General features: G+C 39.9%; 1 protein-coding gene across 1 annotated transcript in view; it reads right to left on the bottom strand.

Moving 5' to 3' along the window:
• Positions 1-17,476, bottom strand: part of pcdh9 (protocadherin 9) — a 188,501-nt gene extending 171,025 nt beyond the window's left edge. Inside the window, exons 1-2 of the mRNA XM_026319606.1 lie at positions 17,363-17,476; positions 13,764-16,910 (exon numbers count right to left, since the gene is read on the bottom strand). Coding sequence (XP_026175391.1) covers positions 13,764-16,799 — 3,036 coding nt within the window. The 5' untranslated portion in view covers positions 16,800-16,910; positions 17,363-17,476. The remainder of the gene's footprint in view (positions 1-13,763; positions 16,911-17,362) is intronic.
• Between the last annotated feature and the right edge of the window lie 3,701 nt (positions 17,477-21,177).

The following is a 21,177-nucleotide window of genomic DNA, read 5'->3' as shown; positions in this document are numbered from 1 at the left end:
CTCATTTGAAAATGCATTGTGAAAAAAACAAAGTATTTTTGAAAGCATATACTCCAGTACTTTAACTCAAGTAATATTTGACCAGGAGGATCTACACTTTGACTCAAGTAATGAAGCAGAGTACTCCGTCCACCACTAATGACAAAACATCAAACAATATGGCCATTACTAATCACATTATGCCCTTTGTCCATAGGACAGACATGGCTTCATTGTGTGTTATAATAATTATAAAGTAAACACAGGATCAAAGAACATGCTCCTCTAAGATATTAATCAGTCCAATCTGCCCAATGTGTTGCATTAAATCCCCTCTGCCCTACTCTGGTTATGAATATCATCCCAGAGGCTGGGCTATTAATAAGCGGACTCACTCACACATGCACACAGTTCCTACTGTAGAGATATGGACCAGAACAAGGCCGCCACTGATCTCTATGGCTGAACAGCTTAAAGCAGTGTTGAATAAGTGTTAAGGGAATAAGATCTTGTCATCACCACACTCACACACACACACACAGAATCTAACATATAAAATACACGCCCTCAGACACACACGTTCACTATTCATTGGGGATTCCATGTGATGTGTGGCCTGGAGCAACTACAGTCCAGAGTCCGTGGTGGTGAAGGAACCTCATTGTTCCCTAGGCGGAGGCCAGGCTGGTTTCTGGGACACTGAAACACCCTACCAAGCATGTAGTGGGGTCACATGTCACATGACAGACAGAATCACAGCTTTTTAAGGATTAGAGGAGAAGGGGGAAATAGGGGGATGCAAAGGTCCTTGGCGTTATATCCAATCAGTACTGTCTCACATGCTTTGGCAAACTTTAAGGAAAAAAAATCTGCAATGAATTTTTTTTCTGTGTTCTATTAGTTTTCTGTAATATCATGTTGTAATCAAGAGGGAAACAAATCTGTGGTCAGATAACCAAGGCAGACAAACCAACAGTGTAGATAAAGTTTCCTCTTCTTTGCATCTGAGCCTGCATTAGATCCTTCTTGTGTATGTTATAGTAAAAGTTACAGTCCACAGAAAAGCATCTTCCTGTATTTTCTGCATGGCAAATGTTCCCCTTCTTGCTCTGGTACTGGAGCCTTCCCATGTGAATGTCACAACTGAAAGCAGCCATAGAGCTCATACATTAAAAAAAGAAGTTTCCTGGAAAAGCAGTTGTGGCAGGAAATAGAAAATAAATCTGGGTGCATATATCCATTATCAGGGCACGTTATCGTCAGAGGGGAGTCTGTGGAGAGAGAAGAAACCAGGCTGGCTCTCTATGTGTGCTGTAAGATAGGAGAAACCAATTTTCACCTCCTCCTTCCTCATCCCCAACACACTACTTGATTCAGCCCTTGCTAACTCTGCACAACCAGACCTAAATCATTTCATCTAAATAAGCTAGCCAAATGTTTTACACCTCTGCATATTACTGAATGGTGATAAGGTGCTGGTTCACCATTCTGTGCAAAGCATCTTTTTTTTTTCTTTTTTTGTCTGTTCCATGGCCCTAACAAAGATGAGCAGTACTGAAAGCTTTTGTGTATGTGAAGGCTGCAGAGACCAAAAAAAAGGTGCAAAAATAAGGAGGTAAGAGTATTTTAAAACCCTGCCATTTCTTATACCCTCAACGATAAAACAACAGACAAGCCATATTTTATGTTTGCGTTAAATATTCCCATGTGCGGCACCTCGATGACAGCTTATTCTCGGGCAGATTTATCACAACCCTTATCTGCTCAACTCACCACACAAAGGCAAGGCACACAGCTTACACTGTAGCGTGCTGATGCCTGAGGCACAAGACAAAGCATACAATCAATACAAATCTGCAGTCTATATATTGAACAGGAGTGGGCTGACGCACATCCGTCCAGGAGCCATAGATCACAAATCTGTATCTAATTAGCTCCCTGAAGAGTATCATACATCTACTAATTCATACTTATATCTCTCACTGTACTCTGCGCCAGAAAAGAATCATAAGCTATCCACCCTAAATGTTGTTACTCTTTGTTGTCATGATGAAGGGAATCTATTAATGATGTAGTACAGATTTAAGGAAATATATAATTAGTCTTAACACCAATTAATCAATGTTCCTATTCCAATTCACTGTGGGGAATAAATTATACTTTATTTTATGATCTGCTACAGTTTAATTGGTAAGATCAAACCTTTCCCACTGCTAATACCAAGCTGTCATCTGGAACAAGAGACACCTACTGGATTTATGATGCTAACATAACATTTTCCAACAGTTTTTGCACAGAACTGGCTTTATTTTAAAGTTTAAGTGTGCACAGTCAGTCTCCAATTTATCCCCAGTGGAATAAATCAGGAAAGTGCCACAGTATGATGTATTTTGGGATTGCAAACCCTAGTTTAGTACTCAAGATTCAACACAATAATAATGCTGTATTTTGAAGTGCCCCATTCCATTCTGTTCATTAACATGAACTTTTTTTTCAAAATCCCTATAAAATCATATTTATGCTTTTACTCTTAATCTAATGTGCTTCCTGTAAGAACCCATATAGAACCAACTGCCAAGTTATAAGAGGTCAGCGCCTAAATATCATATTTATCTGCTTAAAACTCAGAAGCAGAGGTTCAATTTCAATCCTCCACTGAAAGGTCATACAGAAAAATAAAGATCAGTCTCTCTCTTTCTCTTTGTAGCATCAGGAGTGTGTTTGTGTTTGTTTATCATAGGCTGTCGTCACTGAGTACAAATGCTCTTTTCCACAAATATTCTGCTCCACACTCACACGGGTTCACACATCTCCACCTGGAAGCTGCCCAGTGCAGCAACAGTCTTATCCGCTGAGAAAACCCACCAGAGGAAGTTGATGTTAAATGCCTTGCTTTAGGGCACCTCTGTGGTGGTTTCTCCTACCTATTCTAATTTATCTTGCCTATTCAAAGACTGACCTTATGGTCAGCAGTTCACTTCTATAACCTCTTAGGTCATCTACAGTTCTACAGTTGTATGCATATAGTCTTTGGAAACACAAGGGAAAATAGACATTTGTCTGAGGTTCGCACTAGTGTGGCCACTGCACCTTCTCAGTAAAAGAACATTATACATACATTACAGTGGATGGGCTTTCCCATCCATGCACTGAATAACTTACTCCTGTCCTGGAGGACTCCGGGCTGTTAAGGGTGAAAATTAAATCGTTTCTCTCTTTGTCTAGAGTGAAACACACCTGGGGATTCAACCTGAGAAATGCACCCACCTTTCTTCATTTTTTTTTTCCCAAAAGGGAAAAAAAAAGTGACTAGGATTAAGTTTAAGGAAAGATTACACTGGAGAAAATGTCAGTGGGACGAGACCACACTGTCGCTAGAGGGAAATATGTCAGCATGTGCATCAGCAGCAGCAAAAACAAAAAAGAAAAAGAAAAAATGACTGGGGCCCTCTTCAAGTGTCTGACTGATCCTGATTTTAACTCAGTGCAATGACGTTTGCTAGATGACTAATTTAGTGAAGCTAACAGCCAACGCTCTATGTTCAAAGAGCATCTGTTAATTCATATGTTACGTATGAGAATATAACATATGTAAACATTTTTACTGAAGTCAACATTTTAGCTGAAAACAAAGTCAGCCATCCAATCTACCACATTAGTCACTCCTTATCTGTTGTTGTTCTGGTTATTCCTGCATTTATCTCTAACCTGCTCATCATAACTCACCTGGGTTTAAAGTGATCAAATCAATAATCATTGCTCTATTATCAGATTCTTGAAGCCAAGGCTTGATGAGTGCTTTATGATGATTTTCCTTTGATTGTTTATTCAAATTTTTAGATTGTTCTATATCTGCTAGAAATTCCATATTTGTCAAAATATGCCAAACATACCGTACTGGCTTTGTAAGAATATCCCTTTAGAGTACATGATTCAGACATATACAAGCTATTGCTTTAAGCATAATAAAAGGACATTATCATTTTCATCAGTGTCTGAAAATCTTTAAGAATGAGTAAAATGCTGCTGCCAGTCTTGATTGCAGCACTTAGCATGCACAGAAAAAGCTGCATACACCACCTCATAAATACATAGTTGTTTTTGTAATTGTAAATGCTATCCATACTTTATGACTGAGAAGAGTGTGATATTCCAACATGGTAAAAAGAAGAGGAACCAATTAGAAACTTTTTTTATTTGAAGCGTTAATCATTTCATGGTGTCTCCTCAAAGTTCAGCGTCATTTATAAATGTATGCCGTTACAGATTTTATTAAAGTGCAAATAAAACTGTTATAACCTACAGATATTGTCTCCCAGAATGTACAGTATTATGGGAAAACTGTAAAGTGAACAATAATGTAGACTGTAAATGAGTACGTTCACTCATCTACTGTAGGTGAACTGTAAATACAATTCTGAGGTACTTGTTTTTGCAGTTTGTTTTTGCTGCTACATTGCAGCTATACCTTACTACAGTCCAGAGGCATTTCATTTTTTTTACTCTTGCAATTCTACTATTAAAGTCACACACACACTATACTATTTACCACATAGTTACAAAACATCTCTTGGCGATTAAAACAGCCAACTGTATATAAAGTTACACAAGCATCTCTAAAAGTATAAATAATATAAATTATTTAACACTGTCAGCTAACATTTAGCAGCATAACAGCAAAATTATTTCCTGTTAATACTTAAGTAAACTTTGCTGATGACTAGTACTTTTATTTAACTGACAGTTTGAATGCTGGACTTACAGTGAGGAGCTTTTACCTTGTGTTGCTACTTTGTCATGTTAGTTATTCAGATATTAAGGATCTGAATACTTCATTAACCTGTACAAGGAAACCATATTTTTGACCACCTATAGGCCTCCAATTGATTACCTCGTTTGGCCTACTATACTACAGTATACTACACCACTGCATAATGGCTGTGTGTATTAAAAAAGGGCATTGCTGGTCGAAGACCAAGAACAGAATTACTCTGATTTCATACTCTTTCATGTGCGCTTAATTTTATGACAGTTGGGTACCAGAACAACGTGAACATAGTGGTTTACAAATCTGCAGCAAAGACTGTCTTTGCCCTGTACTGTGTACACACAGGCTTTTTGACTATCATCTACACAGAATTCAACGCATCTGGTCACTGGTGTGATTCTTCTGTGAGAAAAGACTTGCATGCTACTGTAATTGCTTCCCCATTGGTAAAACTTATATTTTCTATTTTGCCACTGGCATGTTAATTTAAGAAGGGCTTTATACAGAAAAAGGACTGACTACTCATATTCTTTCACTAACCACATTATGCATATAAAGGTCACATCTGAGACAACTTCTAACATTTTCTGCCTGCAAATATAGTCTGTGCAAGAGCAGGAAAAAGTTAATCTACCACAGTAAATTCACCAAATTCATTGAAAGCATAGCGCTTTTAAATATCCACGTTTTCTACAGTCTTACCACCCTACAATGATTCACTAAAGTGGGAAATCTAGCCACATGAGACTGGAAGACACTGACAACATATTTTGATAAAATGTTCAGAGATGTAATACTGGCTTTACATTTTCCCCCTTTTTTGGAAAGAACGGGCAATGTGATTATACTTTAGGTCAGAAGCCAGGTTTCAGATTGCAGTTTGTAAGTGCATACAGCTTTTTGAAAGTGACCGTATAGATGAGGTCAAACTTTAAAGCCTATATTTATTTATTTATCCCCTTTTTTTCCTCATCCTCACTCAAATGCAGACTAAGCTCTGCTTCTGGCTTTCAAACGAAGTGGACAGATTAAGCTGAGTTAGGCCTACTTTCCATAGATGTGTTGGCGTGGCACTTTGAAATCCACACTCCCCCCCATCACCATTTCTTCACAAACCAGTTAAGAGGTGACACATCTACACTTCTTAAACTGGAAGGTAGCTGGAGATTAACAAACAAAACCATCACTGAAAAAAAAAAAATCAGCTCTTGCAAGAATAGTCATTGTTACAATAATGATAATATTTTATAAACACCCAGAATATACAGCTAAGGTTTCAGTGTATTACCATTTGTTATGATGGTACTGGTGGTGATGATGACAAAGATGATGATAGTGTTGGTTAGAAAATCAACATTTAGCTCACAGACAGCTGAAGACGGGAGTTTGTAGATTTTGTTACTGTTAATGATGAATGTACAGTAGCTCTAAACTAATTCCATGCAGAGACTTGAGACTTGCAAATAGTTGTGGAAACACTGAAACACTTACTAAATATTAGAATTTTGAAGTTCATATTATTTTCACCACATGCCTATTCCATAGTGGTTTAAAAAAATGTCATAGCCCAACTCCAGTGGAATAGTGACACTGAGGGAGTTTCAGACTTAAGACTGATACTTTAAAATATACTTTTATATATGTGGTTGATTTTTGCATTAAACTGAAACTGTGGCTCTTGCCCCATGTATTATATTAAAAATTTCCTAAAAGTGATATTTTGATTACCAGTTTGGGAAGGAGGAAACATTAAAGCAATAAATTGTAAGACACAGTACAAAACATAAATGTACAGCATGTGCATGTGAGTTTCCTTTTAAAACAGACGCAGAAAAAAAACTTTCCTTTAATAAGAAGTTACAGTGCTAAGTATAAAACCCTCGAGATCAGATGTTTCAGAGTGGCTGCTTGATCCCACTGACATTTATGTTCTTAAATTATCTAGGATGAACTCAACATTTAGCATTAAACTGCACATCGGAAGCTAAAGACATGCGCTCGTTTGATTCTTTAAGAATAAAAATAGTCAACTTCCCTCAAACCAAACTACCTCTAAATTAACTTTGACTATTTAATTTTCACTGTAAGAAAGTGTTATTACCCTGGCTGTGTATCAGTGACTTTGTGTGGATGATTTCAAATAATGTATTCAATCAAACTCAAAATCAGTTTGCTTCTAAAAAATACACAACTTGACATTATAATCAGCTGAAGCCCTTGTTTACAAGAAAATGCTGATTGAAACTGTTTTGCATGTGGTACCACGATATCCCAGTTTATACATAATATCGTCACAACACCACAGAAGGAGAACAAATGGACAAATTAAAAACAAGGAAGGAATGATCGCTTTGAAACATTTATTATGAAATTATAAAGGTAGAATAGCACTGTTCAAATAAAGCAGGAGTTTCAGTGTAGTGAATAACTGGCAGAGTTTATTTCAGATGTAATTAATGTATACCCATCAATGGAAAACAAAGGAGAAAGCAGGGAAAATAAATAAAACAAAACAAAAATAAAACAAGTCCATTATTGTTTAACACAGCACATTAGGCAAGATTACCAGGAGTTCAATTTACATGAAACATCTTATATATACAAGAAAGATTTACATTGATGAGGGTTACAGAGTCTTCGTGAGCTATGGGCCCAGTGGCAAAGCAGTCAATGGCAGTCACATTTCAAGTCAAGTGTGGCTCTTTGCTTGAGGGGGGGGGGTTTGGCTGGCAATGCCATTATCACAACTATTAGTCTAGACACTGGCACACGCTAGTGACAGAGCAGTGGCCTGTGTGTCATTTGACACAACAACACAATGACAAGGACACGTCTCCCTCTGGGTTTGTCATGTCAGGCCATACAGCACCGGTTTGCCCATCTCTCACACACCCCCATATCTCTCTGATGATAAAAGCAGAGAGGACGGTAACAGGAAGAAAGTGGGGCTACGTGCTGGACACAGAGCACCCTCATCTGTCACAAATGATCAGAACACAAAGGTGAACACACCCTTGGTGATTTAACATTGCACGTAACGGCACTGACCCCGATAAAACATGGGTGAAAGGTGTGGGCTGGAGACAGGGAAGATAAGGAGTGGGTGGAGGGGCCAAGTGTGGAGTGGAAAAGAGAAATGGGTTGTTGGAGTGGGGGGCATTCAAACAATGAAGTAACATCATAACTTCATCTTTTTATTTCAGATTTTGTAGACAAGCGAGCAGTCAAGAAACATTTTCTTCCACCCTCTACTCTTATATTTAAGGTAAATTTAAGAAAATTCAAATGAGCTGTCAATACTGTTTTAAGCTGCAGTTTGTCTCATCATGCAGTGTTAGAAAAATATGAAGCTAGTATGTCAACTTGATTGATTGCCTTAGAACAAGGGGAAATGTATTTAGTGGATTAGTGAAAACATGGAGGTGAATTAAATAATGACAGTCCCACAAAAGCGACAATAACATTGTTTTTTTGCATGAAAAATATTTCACAAAGCAAATCCCACAAAGACTGATCAGCAATCAATTTGCTTTGTGAAATTGCAGAAATGGATGTTGAATCTGGGATGAATGGGTTGCCAGCCAAAAGTGATGGAAAAACAAGAAACCAAGAATACAAAAAAAGAATAACACACTGTATGTACACACATGAATGACCTTTTGAAAAATATATTGTTTGTCATTACCAAAACTGTGTATGTTTTATATGTTTTACAGAATAAAATGGTTTATTGGTGAGGAAATGTACATTAATGGAAATGGTTAAAAGATTAAATAAAACGTATAAAAATGTAATTCCTGGTAATTTGCCATCTTCTGTGTTTTTGGCAGTCCATATATATATATATATATATATATATATATATATAAATATATACATACAAAAGATCTTTAGCACTTGTTTCTCAACAGAGGAAAATAAAAACATATAAATGAACTTCACAGTTCAGCCAGTGTACCAACAGGGAGCTTTGATTTATTTTGTTGTTTTGTGCAGACAAAACTGGATCCCCTTGGGGCAATAATCTACTCTGGTAGTACTCACACCCACTACCTTAGTATAGCCTGCAATCCATTTCATTTCCTTTTACTCACCTAGACATCGAGGACATGGCATTTTTTATTTATTTTTTAACAGTGCCCTCTGCAGTAAGGAGTCCTGCAAATCCTTCACTGATGATTTAAAGTTTTGATAGAAACTTCACTTATAGACTTATTGGCTTACTATCTCCTGATAGCTACATTTGTTTTGAGGATCTGCTACATTTTGCTCAATAAGACTGTAGTCAGAATATTTTTTTTGCATCTGCCAGTAGTTTGTTTAATTATTAAACTGATGCTGGCAACAGACTGAATAGTAGATAACACAGAATTTGCATGAAGATGTGGTTAATTAATGTCATTATAATTTTTTTAAATCCAGTTTAAGCATCCATTCATATGCACATAAAAAATGAGATTTTACACGTTTGTCTCCTTATTTTTGAGAATTATTTAAAATCCACTGGGACATCTTCAGCCAAGTACCATGGATAGTGTATGAGATCACAAACACATATCCCAAATAAGTGACAGGATAGCTGAGAAAAAGGATGTATGATCACAGTCTGCAACAATCACTGGCCTCTCTCCATCTTCCTCTTTCATACAGCCAAACTCTGTGTCAGCACAACCCAGAAGATATTGCAACAGACTTTTCCCCTTAGGTGCAACATTGTCATAGTTCATTAATCTTCTCAAACTTCTCCTGCTGCCATCAGCCCCCGTACATACTACTAATCCCCTTATTAATGTGGCAAATGAACCTGCACAAGAAGGACGACTCCCCTAAGGCTCCATAATTACAATGGTCTGTACAAACTCCTGTTTGCATAGAATGTCCATTCATTAAATGTACCGATAAGCCAACTCAAGGAATACTCCGCTAAAGACTCCCTGATCTTCCGCAAAGGTCTTTCTCACATCTTTTACTTTAATCTAAACCCTATATCTACTGTACTAGTCAATGACATACAAAATTTTGTGACTGATAATGTGATACAAGTACAGTTTTACTGCAGTGGTCACAGCTGGGATAGTGTATGCAACTTGGATGCAAACAAAAATCTCCACAATTATTTGTTTAAGTCAGCCGAATATGCATATGTTGTTTGTTGTTTTGTACTGTATATATTGTAACTATAGTGAAGTTGCACAAAAGGGAACAGTTATAATACGTCCCCAGAGCTAAGGCATGATTTGTGCTGGAGAACAGCACATCTGAACAGTATGGGATAAATGAATTGAAGGAACACGCTTCCTTTCACTGCATTCACTGCATCTTTTCTACCATGCAAGGAAAACACTAATAGCCCACAATAATTACGCCTTTTTACACATGAGTTTTTTTGGCCATACAGTTGCACAAGTGAAAGCTCCCACATAAGGCCCATAATTGTTCATCCTAACATATAATGTATATTACCATAACAAAGCCAGGACAGAGAAGGTGTCTTGTTTGTCTGCAAAATGCACATATGAATCATTAACGTACTCAGTTCACCATAGTATTTATTTAAGATCAATGGTGAAGAGTCAGAACATAAAATAATGTTTCATTCACCATCTACTTTCAAATCCTGCACCCTCAGTAAAACCATGTTAATGTGTCCATAACATGAGCCTTGGGATCTGATGTGCAGTACATGGTTAATGCGTAGCCAATGGGCTCATGTAATGTTATCACATCTATGTCTAAAACTACTGAAAAGAAGAAAGTAAGACTGATGGTGGAACGGCTATGATTATACTTGGTTTCTTAGATGCTTGTGTTGCCTTGTGAAACTAGGACAGTGTTTTCATGCTTTTTTCCTCAGCGTTGTTTACACTAATGTAGGTCCCTGGAGGGTAAATAAGTGGGAAAAAAGAAAGGAACGGGAAGGATTGCTCCTGGTGCTAGCAGCAAAGTTTGGGGGTCTCTATAAAGCTGATTCCACTAGGTGTTTGTCTGTGATGACACTGTTGTAGATGTCTGCTATTTCTATTCCCTAGGTTCTATATTCTCTGAGAGAAAGACCCCACTAAAACATTCATGCTTTGCTGTAGTCTTTTTTCTCGGTGTAGATGTTCAGGTTCCTTTCCGTTTCCTAATCCACTTATTGGTGCTGATATTGCATAGAAGTGACTCTTGACAACTGGGAGAAAATTGCTTTTCAATTCTTAGTGAGTAGGTCAATTTTAAAAGCTATCCCCTTCAGCTTTGCACATCTTTCTTTTGAATTTCCTTTTTCATGTAATTGCTTATTTCATGTCAGGTTCAGGGAACAATGGCTGATTAATGTTTGTTTGTTAGTCATAAGACAACTATGTAAATGCTAAATGTCATCATTCCAATATATACCTTTATGATACTGAATCGCAATTCATCACCTTACTGGCTGCAATTTTAATATAGTCCAAATGCAATTTTTCACCTGAAAATAATTGGTTATACCTTTAAATGACACTATGTATATATAAGAAACCTCTGAATAATAAATTCTTATCTTTTTTCAAAGCACTTCTACTCTGCAGGGAACATTATATGGTAATCTGATGATATTACCTTTAAGATATACCGTGTAAAGAGTTACTCAAAGGTAATTGCTATTTTTTTTATTATTGTTATTATTTTAAATTACAAATAATCTCTGCTCATATTTCATTCAACACACAGTCAGAATTCAGAAAGGAAAGCATTATACTGCTTGGCCATCTATCAAAACTCAAGCGATAGAGATGATATACATATATCAATACAAATGGCTGCATTGTAAAAAAATATTTGAATGCAAATGTAACAATGACACTGATAACATATGACATATGAATGCAGTGCAGTCTAATCATCTTACCACAGTCAATAACTGCCATTTAAACTCAATCCTGACCTGGACTCTTTATCAATAAGATGTCATCACAGTAATGATGACTGAGGCCCAAACAGAAATATCCAAAGAGCCTCCATTACAAATAGCCAAACATTGATTTTTTTAAGCTAAGAGCTAAAGGTTAAAATAAATTTGTCTTCTAATGAGGAAATGGAGATAATTCAAATGTATGAATGCATATTTAACTAAGAAATTCATAGGTCCTGCTAATGTGAGGATGATTCACTTCTGGTACTTTTGTTGTGAGAAATCACTGCTTTATCAATTGTGTGATTTCTATGACATGACTGTAAAATGTGACGCTTATAGGACATGTTTCATATTGCAATTCTAAAAAATCTGACTGTATTGAATGAAGACGGATAAACTGGCAATATGCATCTAAACTGGTTTCAACCCTCAGCTTCTAGCTATAGATTATATTTATAATACACGCAAGTACATATAACAGTATTAATCCAATTGATACTTTACATTTGAGAGATGTGTGATAAATGTAACTACAACATTGCATTGTTTATATTGTGAGTGGCACTATATGTAACACACTGACTCAGTTTTGTTTTCTTCTTTGAATCATTTGTCAGAATTATTGATTCCAATAAATCTTGTCTGGTATTGTGGCATGACTGACCAAATCAATGAAGTTGTGCTTATAGTAGAGTCTCATATCTCACGTGTCTTCCTCTATGTTTGAATACCCACTGTTACCACCTTCACTCATTTCATCGGTACACACACACACACACACACACACACTAAAGGCACCCTGGCAAATGACGCCAATCTGAATGCCTCTTTTGACTGCTACTGCTCGCACAGAAACACATTAATGCAACCCCAGATGCAGTGACCCGGAGGTATGCATCGATAGGAGTTGCACAGTGTCACCCCTGTAATTCCACTCTCTCTTCCGGATAGATCTTATCACTCACTTCTCTAACTGCCATTATCAATCTTCCTTGTGCAGCCTCTGCATCATTAGGCGAGAGTATTTCAATAAGAACACCAACATAGGTTTCACTCCTTTCTTCTCCTCCCTGGCATTTATAAGTCCACTGCAGGTTGGCGTAGTGCCAGGCTGTGCCATGCAGCGCAACACTGCCACCTAAAGGTTTAGTACCACCACCCATCAAGCCTGACCCAGTGACAACACACTCACTCTGCCTCCCTTTCTCCCTCTGCACTCTCTCTCTTGCCTCTTCTCTGCTGCTCCCTGTATTTGTCCACGTGTGTTCAATTAGATTAGAACTGTGTGTTGTGTAGTGGTGCTTTATTAGCAGAAAAATTAATAAGGCTTTGATAAAAAGCAGCATGGATTACGTTGAAATTTGAGGCTCATTATTGGCTAATCCTTTTTGAATTGGATGTGTATCAAGTTCCAGACAAGCTTCACTCAGTTCGCTAGTGTGCTTTGAGAGGAGTCATTTAATTCAAGCTTAGATGATGTGGCAAAGCCTACAGTGACATTTACAATACCACCGCAGCAGACTAATTATTGACTGTCGTTATTGCTGCAGGTGTTGAAAAGGTTACAAAGTCTTATGTGATATTATAGTACACACCAAAAACAAAGAAACAAACAAAAAATGAATACACTCAAGAGTTTTATGAGGGGAGAGATGAAACGTCAGCTAATTTTTGGAGTATGTGTGCAGCAGCTACAGTAATATGAGTAGATAGGCAAGAAAAAAATGTTTCTTTCACAAAGAACATCGAGTCACAATTAATGTAAAGATGGTACATTTTACCAGTGATCTAACCTGGGTGCTGAATAGACAAAATAAGGCAAGGCAATCACTCACCCACTTGCATTTAGGTAAATATGAATTAAATATATATTAATCAGTCTATAATTATTCCCCCAAAACTATGCAGGTGATCGTTGAGTCCATAATCAACTCCATTAATTAAAGTTGTTTAAGTTACTTTTTCTCTTTTTTAAGTTTGAGAAACAGAAGTACTTGCTGGAGCAGTATGTCTCCTGTACTCTTTTCTGTTGCTTCACAGTAACTTAAGAGTGAGTCTGTAATCTAGACTGGCACTTTAGCACTGTGGAACAGGGCAGTTATAGGCAGTACTTATAGACCAGTAAAAGTGCTCTTTTACCTGCTGTCTGGTGTGCATGGGCCCCTTCGTCTTGAATCCTCCTTGGGAGCTGCACTCTGAGGCACTGAAGTGGTCGGAGCTCGTGGAGGACCTCTTGGAAAGGGTGTCACAGCCTCCAACAAATGTGTTATCCAATGGGAGCTCTTGAATCACATGATGCTTCTTCACTGAGACCGGTGTGTCAGCCTTAAGATGGAAGGCTGACTGCGGGGAGGCAGACTTGTAGTGCCGGGCCAGGTCTGGGCTGCTGGGTTTGAATGTTGTGGTAGGTGTGGCATTCCAATCAAAGCGTCCAATCCCTTGCTCCTCCAGCTCGGTCGGCAGGCTGATGGTTCCATTGATTGGCTCATGGGCTGGGTCGTCAGGTTTGTTACCCTCAATGGTGACAAAGTTGAGCAAGGAACTTTTTGGGGATTTCCTTTTCTTGCGCTTTTTCTTCTTATTCTGCTTGTTTTCTGTGTTGGGTGACATCCACTCAGCCCCCTGTTTTTTCCTCTGTGCAGCTTTGAACCTGGAAGCGTGGCGGCAGCGCAGCAGCACAGTGACAAAAATGACAATAATCACCACTAAGGCGCCAGTAACAAAGGCTATCATTATGGTTAAATAGTCACCACTTTGATAGGTTTCACTGCTTTCACCAATGTTTCGGTCAATTGGGGTCTCCATGGTGCGTCGGATGAGATCATAGATGAGCGTTGAATTGCCGACAGTGTCATTGACATACAGAAATACCAGCACCAGTGTATGGAGAGATTTGGGATATCCCAGGTCGCTGATATTGACCACTAATCTGTGTAAGCCTATGTCAGTCACTGCTGGTTTTTCCTCCAGAGTAATATTCCCTGTGACAGGGTCAATTCTGAACAGACCCTTGTTGTTTCCACTCACAATGGTATATTTCAGTTCTGCATTCATCCCTGTATCCCCATCTACAGCAAACACTTCTGCTACTACAGATCCTGGGATAGAGGAAAGAGGGACAAGCTTGAAAGACGTGTTGGAGGGGGGGTAGATGACGATGGGGGTGTTGTCGTTCACATCAATGACATTGATAGTCACCTTGGCAGCTGAGGAGCAAGGAGGCCTGCCACTGTCCACAGCCCTGACATCAAATGTGTAGGAGCTCTGTTGCTCCCTATCAAATGACACATTAGATTTTATCACCCCAGAGTACGGATCTAGTATAAAGTTCTCATTGTCATTCAGTATGGACAGAGAAACAGCAGCATTTTCTCCAGCATCTGAATCTGTCACAGTTATCACTCCCACAGTGCTGTATTTAGGCAGATTCTCAGACACAAAAAACTGAAAGTGGTTATGTGTGAACTTAGGGTTGTTATCATTTTCATCCAGCACTGTAACAATAATTGCTGCCTGTGTTTGCAGAGGGGGCGTCCCATTATCTCTTGCTGTTACAGTGAAAAGGAACCGGTCCTGATCTTCCCGGTCAAAAACCCTGGATGCAGTCAGGACCCCTGTTTTGCGGTCGAGATCGAAGAATGATGCATTTGGTCCCAGCTGATAAACTATCTCTGCATTTTTCCCACTATCCTCATCTGTGGCACTGAGAGTAGTGAGGAACAGGTCACGTTTGTTGTTTTCCATCACAGCCAGCTCAATAACTGGCTGTGTAAAAATTGGTGGGTTGTCATTCTCATCCTCCAGTCTCACTCTTACCAAGGCAGTCTGATTCAAGCTTGGTTTTCCAGAGTCAGAAGCTACAATTTTAAAGTTGTATTCCTTGGTCCCTTCATAATCAAGCAGTGCAGATGTCTCCAACAGATACTGGTTGTCGTACACAGCTTTGAGATGGAAGGGCACATCCTTCTCTATGAAACAAATGACCTTGCCATTGATGTCAGTGTCTTTGTCTGACACTGTGATGAGAGCAATCTTGGTATTGATGGGATCCTTCTCTGACAGGAAAACAGTGCCATTAATGGGACTGATTATGTATCTCAGGTCTATGTTAGGTGGATTATCATTAACATCAGTCACATTAATAGTAACAGTAGCTCTGGCAGGGCTAGAACTGCCATCACTAGCTAAAACCGACAGCTTATGAATAGCAGTCTCCTCTCTGTCCAGAGGCCTCTGCACTGTAATTAGGCCAGATGTTGTATTTAATGCAAAGAGTCTTTTTGTAGCAGGAGACACCTGAGTCCCAAATACATAACGTATCTCTGCATTTGCCCCTATATCTGCATCTGTGGCCTGAAGCTGCACAACAGATGTGCCAACAGGGGAGTTCTCTGGTATGTGCACCTCAATCTGACTTTCTTTAAACACAGGTCTGTTATCATTCACATCAGTCACTGTAACTTGGAGAATGGCAGTGCTGGATTTCTGTGGACTGCCACCATCCTCCACTTTGATCTTCATCACATATGTATCCTTCTGCTCTCTGTCCAGATTCTGCTGCACAATAAGCTGGGGCCACTTTTCCCCCTCAGGCGTTTCTACTATGTCTAAGCCAAAGGCACTTTGCCCATTGATCAGCTCGTATTTATGGACACTGTTGGGGCCAGTGTCTGGGTCAGTGGCAGAAGGAATAGCAAAGCGGCTGTTAATGAGCGTGTTCTCAGGGATGGAGATGTTAATCACAGGGGATGGGAACATGGGGGCATTATCATTTGTGTCTTTGACAATTATTTTGATCTTAATCAGCCTGAAATAATCATTAGGTAGAATCACCACTTCAATTTCAAAGGAGCACTCGCTGTCCTCAGATGAGGGACCGGGGCACAACTTCTCCCTGTCGATTCGGTTTGATGTTGTGAATATCTCACCAGTGCTGCTCAGAACACGCACCAGTGGGTTATCTCCTGCTTTGGAGACGAGCCGGTACACGAGATTAGCACTTGCTCCAGTGGCAGCATTTGTATGGGAAATGTTTAGGTCCTTTGGTATGTTTCCAATGAGAACATTTTCTTGCAACTCCTCTCTGATGGGGTAGATCAGCTCTTGGGCTATTGAAGGATCTAGCCATATGCAGGCAAGTAGGGCACCCAACAGGTAATAGTCTTTTAGATCCATGACAATGTAAATGTGTTTCCAGCCTTTTCAACTCAAAGGTTTCTCTCTATGCAGCGTTGTTACAGGCACTGACTCCTTGCATGTGATGGCAGGAATCTTCCACAAACAAACCTATGAATACATGACAGAGTTTCTCTTCAGTAATTACATTTAATTAATAACCACCACCCTCCTCACAGTCAGATGCTTTGTCCACTTTGTTTCAAATGATGTTCTTTTAATTCTGCTCATAGGCCTTAATCAACAGTTGATAGGAAAAAAAAATCAACAGTGCATTAACCATTTAAGCTGCCACTCGTGTCTGTTGCTCCATTTCTTTCTAAATCCCCTACACACATTATGGCCACTTAGAATCGTCTGCACCTCGAACCCCTATGGCCACAAAACTTTACAACACATTACACAGTCTTGTTAATTTTCCACTTAAATAGCCAAAATGAAAGCGCTCCCACTGTGTGTGGGCTCCTAAACGAATGGATACGCATGAATGAAGTCTGCAAAATAAGCTCAGTCAGATTTTCAATTCTTAGTGGGCAAATGAGACCTATTCTTATCTTACATACCCAAAATGCGATCCAGCGCAGGAGAAAAACTGGAGTGTGTCAGCTCATAGTCTTCCCATCCAGTGTGCCTGCGAGCTTATTCGGGTACAGATATCCTTCTCAGTCAGATAGAGCTCTGGGTCCAGGAAAGAGAATAAATAATCGCCCCGCAGGAGTAATCAGACTCAAGAACTGGTTTGGGGTAAAAGCAGCTGGTCGCACAAACTGGGGTAAATTAGAAGCTGCATATGTCGCAGTTCCTATTCCCCCGTTTAACTTCAGGAGTGGACAGGATCTAATTGTGCGACCTGCGGTGACTGCGGTGATCAGCGTCGCTCTCCAGCAGACACAGCCAGGTGGTCAGTGGTTTGGCGAGGGGGGGGTGTGGGGCATCTTCCATTAAGTACCGGTCCCAAAATCAAAGCTCGTCTCCCGTCCACGTCCCGAGTAAACCGGTGTTCTTACCCCGGCTACCTGTTAAGGTGGAAGCGCCTACGAGGTGAACGCAAGCCTGAGACACTCGTGTCCCGTCATGTTTCAAGTTCACGGAGCTCCATCAGTAATCAGCCGGCGCAGACACAAGGTTAAAAAGAGATCATAAAGGCATTTACGCGCAAAAAAGATGTGTGAAATCACAGATTCGATCCCACTTGGAGATCCCACCCTAGATATAAAGGTTGTTTGGTGTGACACCGATGCGCAGCGTGCATGTGCCGTTTATCCGTGCACTCTCACTCCCAGAGCAGAATATCTTGCACTAACTCTGTGTAAACCCATAGGAGGAGTGGTGAAGTACACCACACCGACGCCCCCCACACCCGCCGAGGCTCGTCATTGGACACCGCCCCTCGCATTCGCTGGCGTCGACAACACAGGCAGAAACAGGATTGGCCCGGAGTCACGTCATTTAATACAGACCGGAGGGTTGTCCGCTGTGAGATGCTCTGTGAAGATGCTGCAGGCTGCAGGGACGCTTAACCAAAAACCCTAAGGCTGGAGGGGGAGGATGATGGCGATGATGATGATGAAGCTGCCAGTGCGGCGGATGATAATGTACACACAAAAAAGAAAATTAGAAAAAAAAAGAAACAGAGTGTTTGTCCTCTAGCTTTTACACTGTGAATGATTATGTAAAGGCAGCAGTCATTGGCTCCAAGGGGACGCATCAAACGTATAAACCAACCTGTTAGGCTGTTGTCAGGTAGGCTGCACTAATTGGGCTGGACATAGAAAGACTGAAGCACATACAAACATGCGCTCCAGCGGTTTCCCGGCGATATGACTTGCCCGGAAGAAACACATGCATAAACAATACAAGCCTTGTGTCACAGTCACTAATAATTGCACTCTAGACAGAGAAGCCGTTGTCTAAGCATATTTACGCGGGGCGCATATTCGCGCTCTGTGCGTCACAATTGGCACCCTGCAGCCAGTCATCAGCATTTGTCCGCAGGAAATAACCTTGACAGTTATCCCACACATCAAACTGTACAGCAGCAGGAGGCGCGTGCTCTTTTGCACAATAGGTGAATTGCATTTCTTTTTTTAAGTTTCCTGCCTCGCGCTAGAGTTGTGATGATCTGAGGAGGCTGTGATGTGAATTGCCCACAACCGCAGATGATCTTACTTTACAAGTTTCAAAAGCAAGAAGAGGAGGCTGAACTGTGAAACTGAACCCCAAAATAACACATCACAAGTGCCACGAGGTAGACTAGGAAACAGGAGATTTAAGAAAAAAAAGGGAATCAGACCCGACCATACTTATCCAGCCGCCAATCGACACCCGACTATGGCTTAATTGTAAATCGGTAGTTAACCTTCAATTTCAATCGCGGCTCTCTGCCTATGTGCTGTTGTTGTTGCTGCTGCTGCTGAGAAAGGCGAGCTGTTGAGCTCAAAGGCTGAGTAGCCAGTCACGGTGAACACTGCCATCTAGAGGTAGGCCTTGACAAATGCCTGAACTGAACTGTGAGCCTCAGATCTTCGCAAAATATAACCAACTACACATCTCTGAATCAAGTCTTGATTCTTCCTCTTTGACAACCTTGAGAAGTGGCCACAGAATAAATGACACAACTAGTGAGTCAGTAAGAAGCAAATTGAAGAGACAGCTAAAGTGAGAATAAGCCCAGGTGTTGGCAAACGGTGATGGAAGTGATGCAAAGGACACCAGACCCACACTGGTGAGGTGAGAACTAGGCTGCAAATGTCTCCTGAGAAGCTGGCTTATTGCCTGGTCAGCAGTCCATTAGCACAACCAGCCCGGTGGCCTGACCTTTCTGCCTCTGGATCTAGTCGTCAGTGTCTTTTCCATAGAGAGAGTAGTTAAAGGAGTGATCTGTCACTTCAGTTTAAAGTCTGACACCCTGATGTGGAGGGGAAAGTGACAACATTACTGTCTACAGATAAAACACTTTCTTGCTGTGCTGGCCAGCTGGAGTCATTAGGAACACACTGCTTTCACTTTCTCACTGGGAGTGTGTGTATGTGTGTCTGGGGCTTGTGTGCAAAAATTTTTCTGTTGAGTAGAAATTTCCAATGTTATAGGTCTCTAAGGTGTAAATCATGAAATGAAATACAAAACAGAAAATGCACTTTAAATCTAGAAATCCCCACATCTTCTAAACCCCCATAGATGTATTATAGCCATGTTATGTCATGGATCAGTAAAATCTAATTTACTGCACCTTATACTTAAGGTGAACTGTGAAATATAATGGTCTTTATTTTTGTCGTTATTGATTTATTTTTTTATTTCTACTGTGATTATATGTCATGTGACCTTGACTCAGACCACCCAAAGAGGCTAACAGCTAATGCAGCAACTGCACAGCTGCCAATTCCAAATTTACACTGTCTCTCAGCTTTGTTATCTCCTTATTTAGTCTGTTTCGAAGTGACTGTGGCTAATGTTTCTGCCAGTCAAGTTTCTCACAAGTGATGAATAATGTAGTATGCTAATAAATGCTTTAGGTCTTCTGGTATACATCCTACAGTCTCACATCGAAGAGAGCCTAAGGGAAGGGTTCAAACCTAAGGCCTTATGATTCACCATGTACCAGGTGCAGTCAATCATACTATTCACCTTGGTTTGATTACCACACTGACTTATTGACTCATTCATGCTGTTGGCTTCATGAATAATACAAGGAACAAATATGTTTATCTTTCATGTCCATTAAAGTACAAGGTCAAGCAGGTAATTTATGTTTTTTTTTTTTTTTTTACTTAAACAAGGTCTGAGGGGCTGGTGCCAGAAAATTTAAACGTTTGTTTTGCAACTTTGATACTCAGCCAAGGTGTAGCGAGCGTGGCTGACAGCTGAAGCCAGTGTTAAAAAGCTTTAAGATGCTGCTTGTCTAAGTGCATTATTCCCTTTTCTGAAATAGATATCAACACCTGGCATTTTAATGTGCAAATTTTTCCTTCTACTATATATAAAAAGACAATTTGCTCATGCATTGTAATCAGTGTTATTTCGCGTAGCATTGTGATACTTTTCAAGAACATCAGTGAGAGATTATTGTTGTTACTAGAACATGATGTTTTAAGATTCCCAGTGAGAAAAATCCTTCTTGCTATGAGTATGTTCTCACTGAGAATATTGTTTACAGCTGTAATGGAGGTTTTTAAAATGACAAGTTTTGGTCAGAAGACAGTTCAGTTTTAAAATGTCTCTGGCTCTGGATGCACCGATTATTCTTTAACATAATTGGGGTTATTCTCTGTGAGGCCCTTCACTAGGACAGGTGAGGAAAAAAAACTCTTCAGTGTCAGAAACATACAGTGAGGACATTTTAGAGTGTGACAGCTGTTTGTCTCTTTCCACGGTGTTG

Source organism: Mastacembelus armatus, chromosome 3 (genome assembly GCF_900324485.2).
Source record: "Mastacembelus armatus chromosome 3, fMasArm1.2, whole genome shotgun sequence".
NCBI lineage: Eukaryota > Metazoa > Chordata > Actinopteri > Synbranchiformes > Mastacembelidae > Mastacembelus > Mastacembelus armatus.
Note: the sequence above shows the minus strand (reverse complement) of the source record. Positions and strands in the feature narration are given on the sequence as shown.